Genomic DNA, 20,401 nt, shown 5'->3' with positions numbered 1-20,401 from the left:
TTAGAAGATTCTTTTAAAAATTGCCTATTGCAAAGTAAAATATCTGAGTAAGTTTGTGACTTCTTGCCGGTTGCAAATTTTAAGTGCATAATATGGTTCAATCCTCCATGTATTGTAAGCATACACAAAATTAGGCTATTTTCAAGACTTCATTGAGGGATTAGACAGCTTTATTCTATAATTATATGCTACAATCTTGGAAAAAAGTACTTGGAACGCTTGGCACACTCTGCCGTAAATTCCGTGCAGAATTTCTTATGATCATGGAAATGAAGTATATTGTGCTGGGGAACAAACCGGACATCTACAACAAAGATTTACCCTACCCCCCTCCCCATCAATCAATGTTGGACACATTGGGAAACCGCTGAAGACATTGGCATTTCTCAACATTGCATGGGGAAAGGGGGTGACAGTTTTCTGTTATTTACACGCAAGCGCTCCAAGATTTATTTCCAAGATTGTAGGTCAACTTGTACAGGAAGGTAATACCATAATATCCATGCACACAAGCTGTGCATGGTTTTCCTTGTTTACAATAAACTGATATTTTGTCACTTTTCTTATTTTCAGTTAAATATTACAGACGAGGACATTAAGGAGAGTAGAAGAAGAGCTATAGCAGCATTAGCAGAGGTATGGTATTCTTGACACTTGTTAACCAAATGATCACTATTGCCTTTCTTACAGGGCCCTGATTGGTTAATAACATGATGTAATCAACTGAGTAACCAATCAAATTAGAGCTTTTAAATCACTTAGCAATTTAAAACTGAACCCTTCAGTCTAACTAACTATTTGTATCATATCTCTGATGGCTCAATATATGTGACCATCCAGCACAACTGAGCCCTGAAGTCGCCAATCATCATTTTTGAGATATTCTACCAAAATATTCTGCTTGAAATTAGCTTTAAAATGATGTATATCATGTCTATAGTACTTGACATTTAAGTAGTGAAAAATCAATAAAACAGTCAATAAATCCTTTATTTCCTATTGTTTATTGTTAAGTTCAATGGAGCATATCTCAATAGTGGCACTGGCGACATCAGGGCTCAGTTGTGGAGGATGGTCACACATGATATATCCCTATGACTTCAGGTTCAGTTATTTCACTTTCATCTTGCTTAAGTGTCTTTCCTCTGAGTCCATAAGCCTTTCTGTTTAGTCTCTGCTGCATGGCTTTCCCTTGTTGTTTCACTTGTGTGTGATTATTAGCCTATTTGATAATTGCTCCTGTTTGATTGTAGTCTCTAAAGTCAATGTTACTAAGCTTGACAGTGAGCAGAGAGTTAGATGAATCCAAATTGCTCCTCTTCTCAGTCATTGCAAGGTTCATCTGACTAAATCCTCTCTCCAAGTTACTGGTATGCATATGGAATCATATGGACTACAAGGATAATTCTGATAATATGTAAAATGTCCTGAAATCTGAGAGGATTCTTTACCATGTGTCTTGTTTTCTGCTTCATGCCTTGTTGTTTGCCATCTCCATTTTTCTCAGTCTCTGAACGTACCTTTTCAGTTCAAGCCACTTCACTTACAGCTCTGCAAATCAACATTTCTTGTTTATAGTATGGTGTGATAGTAGTTATACATGTTTCCAACTTTTTCATCTCCATATGTTTCCAAAGCAGTATCTTCTTCTGGCCAGTTGCTTGGATTGATGATTCCAGATGCTTTTATGACTTCATTGCTTACTAGTGACTCAAATCTGGTGTCTCTGCTTTTTTGATAGTTCCATCAAGAATTGTGTGTGCATTGTTCACCACCTTTTGCCTCTTTCCATTTACTTCATCTTAACTTGACTTTGGTGTTGATGCTGCTGTCTGTGAAATACTTATTAGCAGGGTTTTCTTGGGTCTTGGTGTATTCACTGCTTCCTCTCTGTACGCCTCAAACATTTCATTGCTGAATCCATTGTTCAACACTTCGTTCAAAGCTGATGGCCCCTTGAGCTGTGCTTACTGTTTCCATAACCACATGAGCAGTTGTGTCATGACTCATTTCTCTATAGTACAAGTGATAAGGCCGTCATGATATCCCAGGTAAGTCAGTATGAAGTTCATAAGGAAAATGAACTATATATTTCTGAGCCTGCTGAGTAGGTCTGCTGCATCCTCGTCACCAGAGGCACTGGCATCTGTAAGCTGTAACACACAAGTGCTTCCAATTGTAGTGGACTGACTCCAATGCTTGATGAAGATAAACCATCCATCTTGTTCCAAACACCTGTAACAACATAAAATACAATAGCATTTCTAAGGATATTTTGTTTATTATTTTTGATCTGTCTATTAAAATTAATAGAACTTTGGAAAACAGGTGAGGTGACTATATTTTGTTCTTCTAAATCTTTGCATTTTCTTGATATTGTGAATAAAAACATGTTCATTAGATTAAATTAGATTATTTTAAGCTTAAAAGCTTTCCCTCGGGTTCAGAATTTGTGTGTTTTATATAATTTTTACAATTTTAAACATATAGGTATCATGGACATTGTTACGGTATTGGTGCCTTTCTTCTTTTCTTCTGAATAAAACTTCATGAACTTTTGACTGTTGATGTGTTAATGATATGTTGTTATTTGGACTTTGGTCTGGTTGTAGTTTATCATTGTCTTCTGGAAATTTGCCTTTTGTTTAGGGCTAATTCCAATGCCATCTTGCCATGTGTGATCATGTTTAAGTTAAACCCAGGCTACAAAGTAGTACATACCTTCACAGGGCACCTGACTGTCATCTGGACATCTTTCCCAGAAGTCGCCAAGGCATCCCATTTGGTCTTAGATCGATCATTTGTAATGTTACAGTATATCCTGAATCATGTTAAGGGATCTAAAATGAGCGTTTATTGCATTTCGACAGTATTTTTTGTAGGACATGAGAGCACCTCAGACCTATCGAATTGCATTCTGAATACGAAGCATGTCTTTCTGATATCAAATAATTTTCATTTTTTGAAAATCACAATATAATACAAATTTTATGACAAATTATAAAAATTTGATATTTTTCATATTTTTGATATATAACAGTCCTCGGTAAATTATATAAATCTAATGATATATTCTTAAAGTGTATGTAGCAGGGAGGAAAAGCCGACGGTCAATTGAAAATTTTGACCTTTCATATTGAAGATATGGATTTTTTCCCAAAAGACCTATTTTTTTTTTGTTTTGGGAAAAAAATCCATATCTTCAATAATGAAAGGTCAAAATTTTCAATTGATCGTCGGCTTTTCATCCCACCTACATACACTTTAAGTATAAATCATCAGATTTATAAAGTTTACTTCAAGTACTGTTAAATATCAAAATATCAATTTTAATGATTTGCCATAAAATATGTATTAAATTGCGAATTTCAAAAAATCAAAATTATTTGATATCAGAATGACATTCTTCGTATTCAGAATGCAATTCGATATATCTGATGTGCTCTGATGTCCCAAAATAAATACTGTCCAAACGTTCATACCCCAGCCCTTAATATATCTGTTAATATTTTGTTTTTGTCAATTTCCTAGGTATATATTGTAAAACTGGTGATTTTCGCAAGATTTTTTACGCTTTGCCGATTCTGGATTACTTCGCTTGTTTTTAAATTCACTATTTTGAGGTTTCTTACATGGACATGTAAAGAACATATTCAAATATTTTTGTTTTCGCGGTAGCGGTGTTCTGCCAAAATATCCACTTTCCCAGTACTTCAAGAATTCAGATGCAAAACATAATATATCCAAAGCTGCCCTGTGTAGGGTTTGTCTTAATATTTGTAATTTAATGCATTGAGATACTTTTGTTATCACTTATGGAGAGGTACCAATCAGGGTGAATATAGATTTAAAAGCTTGTGTCCATTCAAACAAGAAATAGAGTGGAATTCTGTCTACAAGCATGTATGCCTCTAAATGGGATTTTTTTTGGATCAAAAACACCTTCCACAAAAGCATTACAACAGATTGGTCTTACAATAATACTTGTTTGTACAGCCACCTGTATCAGTAATATATTTACTCCAAATATTTTTGTGGAGGGTGTCAAAACACCTCATTAAGACAGGGGTGGGAGGTTCCTCTTTTCAGCTGATGTTCTCTTTTTGTTGCCAAAATATATGCATTTTCTTTTAGCTTCAGCCTATATTTGGCATTTTTACCCCAATGGTACGCTGTTTTTTTTGTGTGTGTGGTCTCTCACATCCCTGTTTTGAGGCATAATATGCATGTGGACAGAATTCAGCAGTATGCATTTCAATAACAATATTGTTAGGGATGAAATCAAAACTCGACCAGCGCCGGTTCCGGGCGGTTCCATCCAGTTTCCATTGTTTAGAACAATATCAACCGGACGGAACCGCCCGGAACCGGCAGTTGACAGCCGGTCTAGTTTTGGTTTTGTCCCTTAACAAATAACATAGGGCAGCAGTGGTGCATGTTACATTTTGCATCTGAACTCTTCATTTGCAAAGTATCCTGGTACCTTTATTGATATTAGAAGTTACATAATCTCATTGTAATTATATTGTTGTTGTTATATTGACATAACTTTTCTGTGTTTTTATTCACAGCTCAGCAAGTTCACTGTCTTTCAGCAGACTCTTTTAGAACTGTACAACTTTGCATCGGAGCTCCCTGGTGAAGCATGTCCCTTCACTCCAACTACTCCCCCTCCAACCCCTCCCTCCTCCACCACTGCTAATCCAACCACCCGCAAACCCTCTACTTCTAACACCGCCGGGTCCTCCAAGTATCCATCCACTACACAGTTCCAATCAACAACAACAGTACTACCAAATATGCTTAATTCAACCAATATGACTTTCTTTGGCAATATGAGCGGAAACTTTTCCGACTATTCTGACGATTTCTTCGATCAGACAACGTATGCACCAACTACATTGCCACTAGCTACAACAACGAAACCACCAAAGAAACCAGAGAAAAGCAAGAAGACGCTACAAAAGGAGAAAGAAGATGCAGAGAAAAAGAAATTGGCACAAATTTATAGGCTGTGGGCTAAAATGCAAGGAAGTGTGTGTGGTGTAGAGGCCAAGTATAACGAAGAAGAGGTAATGCTTATAATTTTGTAGTGTACATAATCCCGGGGGGTACTCAAGTTTGGTTTGGGTAGGGATTTGCTGTCTAGAAACTGAAAGTGAACCCATATTCATATCCACTTTCAGAGGCATGATTTGAGGAGAATCAAGTTTGATACTCTTAAATTAAGTTTTGAGAATTGTTGCGAGAATCCTCTGATTCTCGCCAAATTTGCAACCCTGTTTATGTGTCTTCTGTACCCAAATGTATATAATAAGTAACATTAAGTTTTTGAGATATTCACAATTTCATTATTCTGTTGGTCCAACATCTGGGCTACTTCTAGTCTTGGGCCCAAGCTTCACATGGATCACGGTTTGTTAGGAACGACAGAAACCGGCTGTCATGGCTGTGAAGGAGGCTAAATATTGATGTTGATCACTCCAAATTCAATTTCGGAAAAACCAACACCCGACCATGGAATTTAATTATCAGTTTGTCACTATATCTAACGATAAATCAAATAAGTAACTTCCACTCTGCAGACTTAGAAACGCTTTTGATTCCACTGACTATTTGCGATCAAATATACACAACACCAGTGACAGAAATCATCAACAAAAAATCAAACCAAGGACTTGTTTTCACTTGACAGTGAATTGCATCATCAACCAGACGTGACATGGCACGGACCGACAGAATAAGTGTTAAGATGATGGTGTGATATGATTTTAGATTGGGTCAAGGAAAGCTGGAAGAAGTATGTTGGTTCTGAAAATTTGTATAAAATAACCAACATTCATGTCCTTTTGCTATTTTTCTTACAGCTGGATAGAGGTGACACACATTCCATCAAGTTGACCAAACAGCAAAGAAAGAGTATGGGTTTACTCCTTCATGTGTTGTTTAGTAATCCTAGAATTCTCTATGCACCAAATACCACTGATGTCAACAATCTCATTGACAAGGTGAGTGAGGGATATGATTGAAGACACTGATCACAGCAAAAGTGTTCCAAGAGAAAATTATAAAATTATAAAATTGGCTTATAAGTGAAGGATAAGTCAATAACATTGTCAATTTCAAAAAGTTTTAACTGACTTTCAGCACAGAGATAAACTAACCTTGAATTTTCAATGTGTGACACACATCTTCATCAGAAGAAGATGTTGTGATGGACTTGCCTTTTTGTTGAATATTGACTTTCGGTCGAATGATGTATAAGGTTGGCAATTCCAGTCCTTGATCACGACCCCTCCAGATCAAGAAGAAATCGCCAGAACTAAATCGTGATCAAGGACTGGAATTGCCAACATTATACAACACACTCATTCGACCAGAAGTCGCCAATGGTCAACAAAAGGGCAAGTCCATTACAACATCTTAGGACTTCTTCTGATGAAGATGTGTGTCACACATAGAAAATTCAAGGTTAGTTTATCTCTGTGGTGAAAGTCTGTTTAAACTTTTTTGAAATTGTTTATCACCAGCACGTATGAACTTACATTCGAGTAATAATATTGTCATTAGGTATTTTGTCATTTGATAAAATGAGAATGAGATTGCATGTAGCTCCAATTGTTATTACGGACAGACTCCTTAAACATTGACCAAAATGTGACCTTTTATTTAAATCTTAGTCTTATCACTTGCAGGGTATGATAGTAACATATGTGACATGCTTGATATTGTAAAAACACTATTCTGTGATATTGTTTTGTTGGTACATTCACAAGTTTTTGCAACCGATATTACCCATTTTTCTTAATTTGAGATATAGACTAATATGGACTAGTCAAATTTAAAGAAAATTATAAGAAAATTTTACTCTCATTTTCAAAAATTTATCTTGGAAGTTTTAAAGTTGGGTGTAGAAGATTAAGGTAATGTCTTCCGTAGGGGGTGTATGGATTTCAACTGAATAGCCCATTAGTGTAGAATATGAAACCGTTTCTTCACAAGCGTAATCTCACTTCATCTGTTTATTTGTTTCTTTTTCACAAACAGGCTAGTGATCTGATTTATCTGGTGAAGAATTTCACCCACATAGCTCACACATGGTTGAATATATCCGATGAGATACGGTCCTATCTCCAAGAGAACACAACTGTGGAAGCATTGGATTGGTTAGCGCAGGTAATAACAATAATAATACAATAATACATGGGATTTATAAAGCGCCCTATGATGTAAAAACAGCCTCAAGGCGCTGCACAGAATCTTAAAACTACATACACTAATACAAAATCAACTAGGGCCTACATGTTGAACAAAATAGTATACATGAAAAATAATCATGATAAAGCTCATTAAACACACCTTAATATACTAAAACATAAAATAATGTACAAGTTACACAATCAGTAAAATACCGTAAGCTTGACCAGCAAACTACCGGTATAAAATTAGTCTAAACTCTGGAGACATATGTTTAAAAAGTAGCAAAATGAATAACATTAAAAACGCTTTTAAGAAAGCAGTAATTGCACAAACCACATGCCACCTTATTTCACACTTCTAAAAACAATATAATTCAAGACCTTGCAGAAAATGAAATTGCACAACTGAAATGAGATGACGATCATATTGTCTAACAAGATGCATTGAATAGATGAGTTTTGAGTCCTTTTTTGAAAGAGTTTATGTTTGAAATTGAACGAAGCTTGAAAGGCAAGTTATTCCACACCTTTGGTGCAGCTGCGCAAATGATCTTTCGCCGTAGAACTTGGTTTTACAGTTCTTTGGTGCTCGTGTACAAAGGAGAGCTTGTGAAGCCGATCGAGAGTCCGCTGTGGCTTATACTCCTCAATAAGATCGCTAATATATCTAGGAGCCAACCCGTGCAGTGCCTTATAGGTAAGCAATGCGATCTTGTACACAATCCGCTGTTGCACGGGAAGCCAATGGAGGACTCTAAGAACAGGCTTCATGTGCTCATCCTTTCTGCACTTGGTAACGAGGCGCGCCGCGGTGTTCTGCACTCTCTGTAACTTCGCGATTTCATTGTCCATACAAAACAGCATTACATGAGTCTAAACGCGAGGATACAAATGCATGTACCAACCTCTCCACAGATGACTTATCAAGATAGCGACGCAGCTTTCCAATACGGTAGATTGCAAAAGAGGCTGCACGGACAACACTCTTAACATGGTCTTTCATGTCCATAGATGAATCGAAGATGACGCTGAGATTCCTTGCGACCCGCGATACCTCAATTTCAGATGTATCAATGGTGATTTTGGGAAAGGATGGAGTTTTCACAAATTTTGAACAACCTCAGTTTTTGAGTCATTCAAGACAAGCCTGTTTCTGATTGACCATGCTTTGATGTCGCGAAGACAGAGTTCTAGTCTCGGGATGGCGAAATTGCGTTCACTTGGGTGAAGAAGCATGTACAGCTTTATGGATTAAATCAAAACTCAACTGCCGGTTGAACCATGTTCCATTGTTTAGAACAATAAAAACCGGCTCCAACCGGACGGAACCGCCATCCCTTAATAATCAAACTATCTTGGTGAAACAAATGTAGCTATTGACTCATGAATACAATCAGTGTACCCTGAATGAATCAGTAGTAGTGATCAGTAGGTATGTGACGGAACATCATTCTACCCTAATACCTCCAGCGTGCTTCTGTTGCTCAGTTGGTTAGAGCGTCTTGCTAGTAATTCAAAGGTCAGTGGTTCAAGTCTGGCCAGATGCACTGGATGGTTTTTTTTTCAATGTTAATGTGCGCTGGCTGCTCTGGGTACAGATTAAAACTTGTTCATCCTATTAACCCAGAGGAAAAAGTATAATCATTTCATCCCAATACTGGATATTGAATGAAATTTGAATAACATTTTAATAAATTATCTGTTGCAGATGGAAGAAGAACTAAATGAGCACCCAGAAATTCTTCAGAACAGCACCCTGAGTAACAACATGAAAGCTTTTGTGACTAATAGCTCCTTCATCAGTATTCCATATATAGAGAAACATCTAGATGTCATAGATAGTGTGGCCTGTGCTTGGCTTTCTCTTACAGACCAAATCAATTTCAATATTTTTACACCGTTTCCGACGGAAGACGATCTTGTGAAGTATTTCCTGAATGAGGGTGCTAGAAGGGACAATATAACTGTGTTTGCAAGTAAGTTGGAAATAATTTCCCAATCAACGCCCCCTTGCATCGAAAACCACTCTGTTTGCACAGCATACTAGTATTAGTGGTATTTGATTCAATGGTTCCATAATTGAATCAGTGCTCACCCTAAAAAAATTGATGTCCTATGTGATCGATAAGAACAGCTTTATGATTGACATAAAAGAAAATGGTATTACAGTCTGCCAACAATTCAGTATCGGGTTACGTAATGTTACTATGTCAACGGGATCACGCTAGCTAGAGTAATGAACCACGATCGAAATGATCACCACATAAAGTATATGGCACTCGAAGCATACCAAAGTAGCGTGATCCGGTAACCAAGAGAATTACGTAACCACTTCGATGCTGAATTACAGCAATGGTTTATTCTAGATAAATCCTGCCCCCCCCCCCCCTCCATGGAAGGCAAAGCAGGAATTAAGGGTTCATATGGGCAGCCGGAATTTCAGGATTTTGAGTAATTTTCATTACTCTATTGTTCTTTCGCTGCTTTTCATAACTTTAATGGGCCATATTTTTGTAGATGCAATCGCTGATTTCACGATATCCATGTGTACAGCCATTGTTACAGACAGTGTTAGCAGTATTTGTAGAAATTCCTTATTGTTTGTGGACCACCACAGCACTGCCAGACAATATGAGCGATGTTTTTCATTGGAATTGCCATTGTAAAGAAGATCTCTAATTAACACCCCCTTTCAAAAATGTCATTTTAAGAGCATTTATTAGAGAATAATTGGTTTTAAATGAGCTGTCCCAAAAATTGATTTTATTTGGCTGCATTTATCACCTGATCCTTTTTTTGGTTTTAAGGTCTCGTATTCAAAGTGGACAAAGACGGCAATCTACCCGCCCACGTTGTGTACAAAATCCGCCAGAACTCATCTTTCACGGATCAGACTACGCTAATCAGGCGTCGCTTCTGGACTCCGGGCTCCAACCACCACCATGTGTTTGGTTATTACACCTATGGGTTTGTGTGGATTCAGGACATCATAGAGAGAGCCATAATTGATAAGAGAGTTGGACGGAGAGTCGTTGAACCAGGAGGATATATCAGGGAGTTCCCATATCCCTGTTACATCAGTGACAAGTATGTTTGGTGTTTCACTTTTAAAGACAGGTTATAGTCGGACTCCTAGCAGGTGATTTTCCATTGTGACAGATGCAGCGACTGCCAGTGTCTGTCTTCACCAGTGGCTAATAATTGTCCACTGAAAAAAAAACATTGAGAAGGAGAACAAAGCCCTGAACAAAGCTTATCACTTGAATGGAAAATCAAAACCAAGAACTGAAAGTTGCCCATAAAGATGTCAGACCAAAACCTGGTCTTTAGACATGCTATGTGCTATTAAAGGAGTATTTTGTGATCCTAGCATGCTCTTTTTATGACATTTTTCAATAGATATCCACAAAAAAAGCATGCCTAAAATTTCAGTTGATTCCGATTTAGCGTTAGCGAAATTATGTGGTACTGTGTTGAATTACGTTCTGGTATACCATAACATAATTCAAATTTGGCAATATTTTTGCTAAACGAATTAATCTGCAAGAAAATATTTGTACATAAACATTATGTAGCCAGAGGTTTCCAGTGGTATAAAAATCCCAACCTTTTTTGAGAAAAGTGGGGGTTGAGGCTATGGATCACAAAATGCCCCTTTAAGCTTATAAGAATATTTTAAATTTTGTGATAAATGCAGCCTACTTCAAATACTAAAATTTGAAAGCAAAAACTATTAGCATTGTACATCTCTCTCTATTAATATTTTACAAAATGTAAAGTATAATTCAATTCATTATGATTTTTTAAGGAATGTCAGTTTAACCTCATACTTGCATAAAATTGCTATTAAATATTCCAAATATGAGCAGCTGTTTCCATATTCATATTTATATGATTACAGGTGTATGTTGGAGAAATTATGTCTCTGGGGTTGATGGTAAATACCCCCCCACACATACACACCCCCACTCACTAAGTAACAAGTTCTATTATGTTGTTTATTCAACACATACACACTGCTCCTGGAATTAACGATCACCAAAATTTTTACAGATTTTAAAGTTTTTGACAGGTTTGGTTTTTAATTTTCCACCAGTGATGATGATAAATATTAACTACTCTTTGATCAGTCCTAAATAGACAGGCTTTATAACATCGCAGATGAATATCTTTACTTTTTATTCGCATCATTTTTTGTGAAACCTTACAGAAAGTATATCAAAAATTATGAATTCATGCCCTATGCATCGTCTGTTTTGTATTTCACACAAAATATAGAACACGTAGGTCAGCTACATCACTTTTAAAAGTCTTTTCAGTGTAGTAATAAAAGCGTAAAGGGCATATTATACTAGGCAGTCGCTAGGAGTGAAGCGTTTTTTTGTGAAAAAGTGATTACCCATATCTGATCGATATCTTTAGCATGTCCTAGCGCCATGTCTCAAGCAGTTGACTTGAAGGCAACTTCGTCACTACATTGCTATAGCCACGACTGAACACTGGTAGCGATTATGAAAACGCAACTATCATTTGATCACTAGTGATTTTTAATTGCATACTGCGACTGCTAGTGTGATATGCCCTTAACAATTCCAGCCTATTTGGTGCTGATCAAGATATAAATACCAAGTTCACTTTTACATTGACAGGTTTATGTTCATGGTTGAGCACATTATGCCTCTAGTGATGATGGTATCCTGGATTTATTATGTTGCTATGTTGACTCAATCTATAGTGTATGAGAAGGAACAGAGACTGAAGGAGGTAGGTGCATGTGATGTCCATGGTACAGTGCTAGTGGTCAAGGAAATGAGTTTCTTTTCACTCTGGAAATAAAATACAAGTTGCATACTTCATTAATTCCGCACATTTTGCAGCTTCCAAACATGTAACAGCAGATAAAATGGTATAGGGCTTATGTGATTTTGCTGAATCAACCAATTTATAAATCATTACAAAATTCTAACAGGTTAATCCTGCTGCTTATTATCATAGTAAACACTATTGTTTGTTCGGTCTAAATTGAAAATCGGACAACTTATAGATAAATATGGCGGACTACTCAAATGCATTCTACAAAAGCACGATTGCAATCTATCGCGGTAGTTCGTCTCACACACATAACAAATGCACTATGATCAAATAAGTCAATGACAACATTTGACTGACTGGACTGCACTGCGTCATTATTACGTTGAAGACACCGGTTCAAATCCTTTGTTTGGAGCCAATCGATAAAAGCATGCAGGGCCTCTATTAAAAAACAACTTTGGATAGGTCTTTCACATTTGCATAACATTGGGGGTTGATTGCATGACCATTCCCCTCATAGTACATTTGGGGACCTATGCCTTTGTCATTTGACACCGATTCCTCAGCTCTATGGCAACTAATTATCCATTCTTCTCTGTACAGGTAATGAAGACCATGGGTCTGAATAATGTAGTACATTGGGTGGCATGGTTTATCACTAGTTTCTTCCAGATGTCTATCACCATCGCAATATTAGTCTGCATACTGCATTATGGGAAAATTCTGGTCCATAGCAATCCACTTATAATATGGCTGACACTCACCATGTTTGCCATAGCAACCATCAGCTTTTGGTAAGTATACTTTTTATTTGAACCAGCAATATAGAAACAGCAACTAATTTTTCTCACTAAATGATCAGACTGAAAGTATATTAATGTTAATATGGCCTGACAAATGCAGATCGAAATACGCACAGGTTTACAGTAGGTGGCCCGCTGGCCCGATTCAGCTCTCCAACCAATTGTGGTTGGCCCTTGAGCAGCTCTGAAATGTAACAGTAAACATAGTAAAACAAGGTGTATTTGGCCCTCAAACACAAATCTTTGAATGATTTTGATCCTCTTTAGCCCGCGAGCAAAGAGAACCCCTGCCTTATTATATCCTTGGTCACAAACTTAAGCTTGAAGAATTTATCACGAACATTAACCCATGGTTGTCAAGTTTTAGCCCTTGGTGTGTCCAATATTTTGCACTACAAACTATAGGACCAGGGGCCATCTTTGGGACCAGGAGCTCATTTTAGCTCCTGCTCCAGGCATACTTAATATAAGGCTTGAACATAGTGTTGGTGTATTTAATATTTTAAACACAATTCTTAAGATTCAATGTTTTCAGAACATTGTTATAATCCTGATTTCCATTTTACTTCACAGTTTCATGGTGAGTGTGTTGTTTTCCAAGGCCAAGATAGCAGCAGGATGTGCTGGTATTTTGTACTTCACCAGCTATGTTCCATGTCTATACATCGCTATCAGGGAGGAGAGTCTCGCTTACATAGATATAAATGTCACACTAAAAACACTGGCGGTAAGTTAGTTACTAGAAACACTGTCTTTTAGTTGCAAAGCCTATAGGAGGGTGGTGGAGTGCATAGAGTTGGAAACATTTGTCAATTTATCAATACAGAATAAAGTGCCTTTGATGCAACATCAAAAGTGTTTCCAATGATTACACACTCCTCTATTTGCCATTTGCACGGATCCGCAGTCTTGCTACCAAAACAAGGTTCTCGCTGCAAACGCATGCACAAAATGTGCGTTTTTGTTTCTCACGCTTTTCTAGGAAGGTGCTAGAAGGCTTTTGCAATGTGGTACATGGTGAAACGCACTCACTTTGCGGGTAGAACCTTGTTTTGAAATGACCTTGCGATCAGCAAATAGTGTTAACTAGTGTGAAGTGTTTTCAAGGAATGAATTAGCACTCAGTATTTATTTAATGGAGCAGGAGTTCAAGATTATGTAATTGGAATTGGTAGTAATTAGGTAAAATGTCAGCATTGTCAAATTTTGATAGTGCCTTTTGAAATCCAATTTTTTAACTGCTCTCTACAGAACAGACACAGATAACTATGCTACCAAAAGTGTGCGGAATGTAAAGAAAATTGTGAAAGAATGCTTGTATGCAAATTTGTATGAATGGTTAAAAAGTTTAAGTAAAAGAAATATTTGAGAAACATAACAAAGTCGTTCTTTATTATAATTGTGATTGAATGTTACATAGTGTTCTTGGCAGTATGTTTAATCATATTGCAACATGTAATATAATATTTGACTATTCCATTTAAATCTACATACCCGCTGGAAAATTTTCATAGCCATGTCAATTCCAGCAAATCCAGTTGAAAATTGTTGATATTTATAAATCTAGGTGAATTTGGCAAAATTTGGAACTCCCACAGTCTTCTATACACCTTTTCCACTATTTTATGGATGAAAATGGTTGGATCTGGAATAATTTAAACTGTTGAATTTAGATGGAATTCCAAAATCTTCCTCAAGGGGGCTTGATGTTTTCAAAGGGAATAGCCTATTTCACTATTTTATTCACTTATCTCCAAACACCTTGTACATTTCAGTCATTATTCTCTACCACTGCATTTGGGCTTGGTGCTCGCTACTTTGCCCTCTATGAAGAAGGCGGTGATGGTGTCCAATGGGACAACTTGGATAGGAGTCCTGTAGAACATGATCAATTCAATCTACAGAGAGTTATCATCATGATGGCTGTGGATGCAGTGTTATATGCCATACTCACTTGGTATATTGAAAATGTACATCCAGGTATGTAGCAAGGAATTTGGAAGGAGGAATGTGTACTCCACCATGTTTATTGTATTTGCCATAATTTAGTGCTCCCATAATATATAAGCACCCCTGTGGACTTACCTTAGTTACATTTGCATAAATGGCCTTTTCACAGTACTTGAGTAGCATGCAGTTTGTGGAATTTGTTATCAAATGTAAGAAAAACATCAATAGTTTGGTATATTCGGTGGGAATTGTTAGGCTTTTACCACTTCGCCAAAAAGTAGACCCATGCTAAGAGTGATATAGTTGATCTGTCTGGTCTATATTATATGTATTAAAGGGGCACTTTTCTCAAAAAAAGTTGAGCTTTTTATATCACTGGAAACCTCTGGCTACATAATGTTTATGTACAAAATATTTCTTGCAGATTAATTCGTTTTGCAAAGATATTGTGAAATTTGAATTTCGTTCTGGTGCACCAGAACGAAATTACAACGCATTGTCTATGGAGCAGTGTAATACACATACTCATGCATAACTCGCAAACGCAAAATCGGAATCAACTGAAATTTTGGGAATAGGCTTTTTTCGTGGATATGTACTGACAAATGTCATAAAAAGAGGATGCTAGGATCACGAAATCCTCCTTTAAAGCAAGTAAATAAAGTATGGGACTTAATAATTCCGGATGCTTCTGGCGAAATGTCACAAGACAATTCTCGAAATACATATATTGATATTAATCCATGATGTTATAAGGCCCGTTGATTACAAGCTGATCAATCTATATGTGATAGCCATGGTGATTGTTTTTAATATTGGAAAATGTCCATTTTGATTGTCATAACATAGCATATATCAGTCACCCCCTTGAAATGAATTGTTTAAGGGGTACTACACCTAATGGTAAATTTGTGATATTTTTGCATTTTCTCAAAAATAATAACACACTGGTAACAAAAGTTATGTATATTATTGGGGCAGGGATCCAATTACTACACTGAAATTTCAGTGATTCAAGACAAGCAGTTCAGTATATATGATAGGAAATGAGGTACATTCTAGCGGTACCTCTTTTTTTATCATAAATAACGAACTGCTTGTCTTGGGTCACTGAAATTCCATTGTAGTAATTGGATTCCTTGCCCCTATAATATACACAACTTTTGTTACCACTGTGTTATTAGTTTTTGAGAAAAATGCAAAAATTTATCGAGGGGTGTAGTACCCCCTTAAGCATTATTATTTTAAATATTGTACATTCATTCGGCAAGCATTTCATGCACACACACAGATTAAAATGATACCCAGAAGTTACTTGATTCCAATCAGGAATCTTGATCGCTTAGTTATGATTGCTCTGGATCTTAATATTTGATTAAAATTAAGCAATAACTTGTTGCAGCCTCATACATGGAAAGTAAAACTGGTGGATGGGAAACCCTGTGAGGGCCTATATGGGTGTTATATGAACAAGTGTTTTTCATTCTATCCACAAAACTCTCAAGAATTTTTCACCATTCTCTTAAGGCTTAATAGAAATCAATCATTTTGTTTTATTCTCAGGTTCCTATGGTCTACCTAGACCATGGTATTTCCCACTACAGAAGTCCTACTGGTTTGGGCGTAGCTGTGCATCATGTTCTAGTGCATGTGGCTGCAGCTTTAATCTTAAGAAGACTTACAATCGTCTCAACTTCCTCTCAGCGATGGATGATGAACAAGGCTTTGCTATGAGCAGCCCATCACAGTGTAAGGACTTACAGTCTTAACTATTTTTACTATTGAAGTGGTAAATTTTGCCAAGGTTTTATTTTTGGGAACTTTGCAAATAGAGGTCAAGTCACAATTTTACATCATGCCATGCAAAAAAAAACATTATTAAGACGTGAATGTTGCAAAAAAACCAACATGCACAAAGGTCCCTTTGTCGGAAATTGAACAAATTTTGAACGCAAACATAACCACTTATACAATATTATATTAAGATTGCAGTGAATAAGGACCCAAATGCAAAAAAATTTAGTTCCTAAGAAATTGTAGGCAAAATATTCAATGTAAATTTTGAAATTAAATGTTGTGCATCAGAAACTTCACTGTTATTTTTTCAAAGTTATTACCAATTAATTTAAGCCTATATGAATGTTTATGATCAATTATTGAAAGTATCAGTATTAGTGATGGCAGTTACAACTCATCAACAAGACTTTTTTTTAATTTAAGGCCATGGGGCCTCTCTGCAATTTAAACCATGCCGTGTAAAGTGTAAAAATTTTTGATAAGTTTGAGGTGGGCAAAAATAAGACTGGTCTTACCAGAAACTTGAGAAAACAGGTGAAGACAGATGGCAGGTGAATAGTGTACTTGAATACTTCTTCCAATTGTATCTTCATCTGTACATGTTACTTATGTTTCATTAACTTCTATATAATAGCAACCAATCAAAAGCAAACAATTTCTCTTGTTGCTCGAGAAATTGGACATAATAATGCACTTGCACTGAGATGTTGATGTGTCTAATGCACTCCCTTCAGGGCTTTTGCACTAGACGAATCAACATCTGAGCCCATTTACATATTTTACCCAATTTCACTCTCAACAAGTAATAAGATATTCTACCTATAAATATTAAACAACACTTCCAACGAGTAGTGGTTTTATTGCTTTAGAATTCAGAACAAGAGGATATAAATACCTTGGTATTTTGGTTGCAACCTGTAGTCCTGTCAGATATGTCCACTGATGTAGATGTGAATGCATCCTCTTATCCTCTTTGCCAGATGGCTTCAGGCCTGATGGAGTGTATTTCAGGATAGCTTCAATGCTTAATGATTATTTACTTTGATAACTTTATGGCTTAGCAACAGAAAGACTTATCTCCATTTAGCTGCTGTGTGTATGATTGCTTGTGTTTTATATACAATACAATACAATACAATACAATACAACTGAAATTTATATAGCGCCTAAAACCAAACAATTGTACTAAGGCGCTGATAAACACTTAAACCAAATAAACCAAATATGCATTCACTTGTACATCGTAAATGCTCTTGTTCATCTGTATAGAGCAAGCAGTGCATTGAGTGAACTCATGCATATCACATGCAAGCATAACAGCTAATGGAGATATGTCTTTCTACTACTGAGCTATCATCTTGTTCCATTCAGTTTATGACCTGTTATGTATTTGCAGCAAAGATAATCAGACAAGTTTCTCCTAATAACTTTTATTTCAGGTACCTATGTTGAACCAGAACCCAAGCAGTTACCACTTGGTGTTTGCATCGAGAATTTAACCAAGGTAGGAATGTGGTCTTGTATTAGAATCATTCAGGAGACAATGGTGATGGTCAAAGGAGAATGAACACATTAATTCACATTCAGGGACCTGTTTTACAAAGAGTTATTATTGATCTTGCTTTTGATTTATTACAAATGGCCATTCCAGTTGAAATCTGTATACCCTTATGGAAGATGCCATTAATTTCTCACACAGGGAGTGGGAATTTCAAATGGGGGTTACCTGGATGACTCCATTTGAAATCTACACCCCCTGTGTGGGAGATTAAGGCCATGTCTTTCATAGGGTATATGGATTTTAACTGGAAAACCCCAAGTCAAGAGTAAGATCAATCACAAGTCTGTGAAATGGGTCCCAACTTTCATATCATTTGACTTTAACACAAGTCAGAAGAGTTGATGAAAATGCTATGAGTCTTACCTATTAGGACTATTAAGTATACACCAGAATAGAGGTTGTGACGTCATTTATGGCCATCTTGTTGGTAAATCAATATAATTACCTTCACGTTTAAAAATAATGTGATAACCTAGAGATGAGTACACAGATTTGCACCCATGACAGTGAAGGGCAATGTAACCGTATTGATTTACCAGCTTTTACCTACAAGATGGCGAAAGGCTGATGGCCTCTATTTACATTAAGTACGTTCACATCATATGAGAGGGTTGGGTGACTATAAGTAAACCTTTGATCAGTCAAAACAAACAAAGCATACAATGGTAGTCTCACAAACCAGTGCCTGTAACTATAACAAATGATTATTTGTTTAGAAACAAAGTGTTTAAAAATTTGAAGGTTTCATTAGGTTGAGGAAACAAAATGGTTGCAATAAAGGAGAAAAAAATAGGCCAAAAATGAAATAACATGGTTAATCTGTCAAGTAAAAACAATGACAAAAAGAAAACATACATAACAATGCTGCATCTAGGTTGTGCAATTTTCATAAGAAACAATCTTGTTCTTGCCTCATCACCGTTCTGACGTAAAGTGAATTTTTTGGCACAACATTTTTGTTTGCTTAGTATTTTAAATAAAACAAACAAACAAATGTTTGATTCAAAGTTTATTATTATCTTATATGATTTTGCAGTACACTGAACAGGGGTCAAACTTCCATTTTTATTTGCTAAGTAAACTTACAATATCATTCACCAATACACAGTATGCCTACTTATATAATCAATTTTAAAATGCATTTCAGTTCTATACAGGGTGGTAAAAAAACTCACCCAATTTCAAAGTTTAATATCTCATTGTTGAAAAGTCTGTTTCTCAACTTGTTACTGCATATTCTGAAAGACCATCTATTAACAAGTTATTGGTGAAAAAATTAATGTAAAGGAATTTACATTAAAGTCGACGAGTCAAAATTAGTGTATCCACATTCTTGATGTGTCGCATCAATTGGTGTTTTTCCCCAGAATATGTACCCATGTAACAATTTGAAACAAGACTTTTCAACTTGGAAAAATTAACCAGTGGATAAAGGTGTTTTTGGACCACCCTGTATGTATGCTTTCATGTGTTGTTTTATTTATGGAGAATTATGTTATTTTAACTATGAAACATGTCGGACATGTACATGTGGAGACACATACACACACTTCTTTATAAATACCTGCAAAAGAGGACCTAACCCACTCAAGCCTCCACTGTTAAGTTGTACAGTATGTAAACAGAAATTTAACTTATGATCAGATATGAAATAAAAAGGATTTCTTTTTTTTTTTTCTCTCTGCATACTGAAAAGAAACAGTTCTACAAACTACATGCCTGCAGATATTTGTAATTATATTAATATTTTGTTCTATTGTGTATTTATTTAATAGGTTTACAAGACTGGTAAAAAGCTTGCAGTGAACAATCTTTGCTTGAATATGTATGAGGGACAGATAACTTCCTTCCTGGGTCATAATGGAGCTGGCAAAACTACTACAATGTGAGTACTTTACATGTATCAGGAATGTAAATTTTCAGGCATTTGTCTGATTTCAGGCATTTTTTTACTCATTTTCCTCACTTTTACTTATTTTCAGCCCGTTTTAAGGCTTTTTAGCCCAATTTCACATGCTTTTTCCGGCATCATGAGGCCACTTACATTTCTGATGCATAAATGTACAAATACCTGACAATTTCAAAGAATATAAAACACTATTAAACAACTAATTGAAAAAAAATAAATGTTCAATACTTATGAGAGACAATGTGTTATAGCAATGGAGTAGATCCACTAGTATAATGTGGAGGTTAACATGTAAGCATACTGTATATAAAAACAAGCAGATTCAGGGTATCAAAATTACTAATGCATCAACATTACACATAACATTGTC

At 36.2% G+C, this 20,401-nt stretch overlaps 1 protein-coding gene across 3 annotated transcripts in view; it reads left to right on the top strand.

Moving 5' to 3' along the window:
* LOC140137970 (ATP-binding cassette sub-family A member 2-like) overlaps window positions 1–20,401 on the top strand; it is a 194,728-nt gene that overhangs the window by 98,557 nt on the left and 75,770 nt on the right. For all 3 annotated transcript variants that reach the window (XM_072159793.1, XM_072159792.1, XM_072159791.1), the window contains exons 10-22: window positions 574–636; window positions 4,572–5,072; window positions 5,868–6,008; window positions 7,048–7,176; window positions 8,908–9,175; window positions 10,007–10,286; window positions 11,849–11,963; window positions 12,615–12,805; window positions 13,388–13,541; window positions 14,590–14,794; window positions 16,328–16,513; window positions 18,001–18,065; window positions 19,898–20,007. In XM_072159793.1, coding sequence (XP_072015894.1) covers window positions 574–636; window positions 4,572–5,072; window positions 5,868–6,008; window positions 7,048–7,176; window positions 8,908–9,175; window positions 10,007–10,286; window positions 11,849–11,963; window positions 12,615–12,805; window positions 13,388–13,541; window positions 14,590–14,794; window positions 16,328–16,513; window positions 18,001–18,065; window positions 19,898–20,007 — 2,408 coding nt within the window. The remainder of the gene's footprint in view (window positions 1–573; window positions 637–4,571; window positions 5,073–5,867; window positions 6,009–7,047; window positions 7,177–8,907; window positions 9,176–10,006; window positions 10,287–11,848; window positions 11,964–12,614; window positions 12,806–13,387; window positions 13,542–14,589; window positions 14,795–16,327; window positions 16,514–18,000; window positions 18,066–19,897; window positions 20,008–20,401) is intronic.

This window comes from Amphiura filiformis, chromosome 17 (assembly GCF_039555335.1).
Source record: "Amphiura filiformis chromosome 17, Afil_fr2py, whole genome shotgun sequence".
NCBI classification, from domain to species: Eukaryota; Metazoa; Echinodermata; class Ophiuroidea; order Amphilepidida; family Amphiuridae; genus Amphiura; species Amphiura filiformis.
The sequence above is the reverse complement of the archived record's forward strand: the minus strand, read 5'-3'. Positions and strand labels throughout refer to the sequence as shown.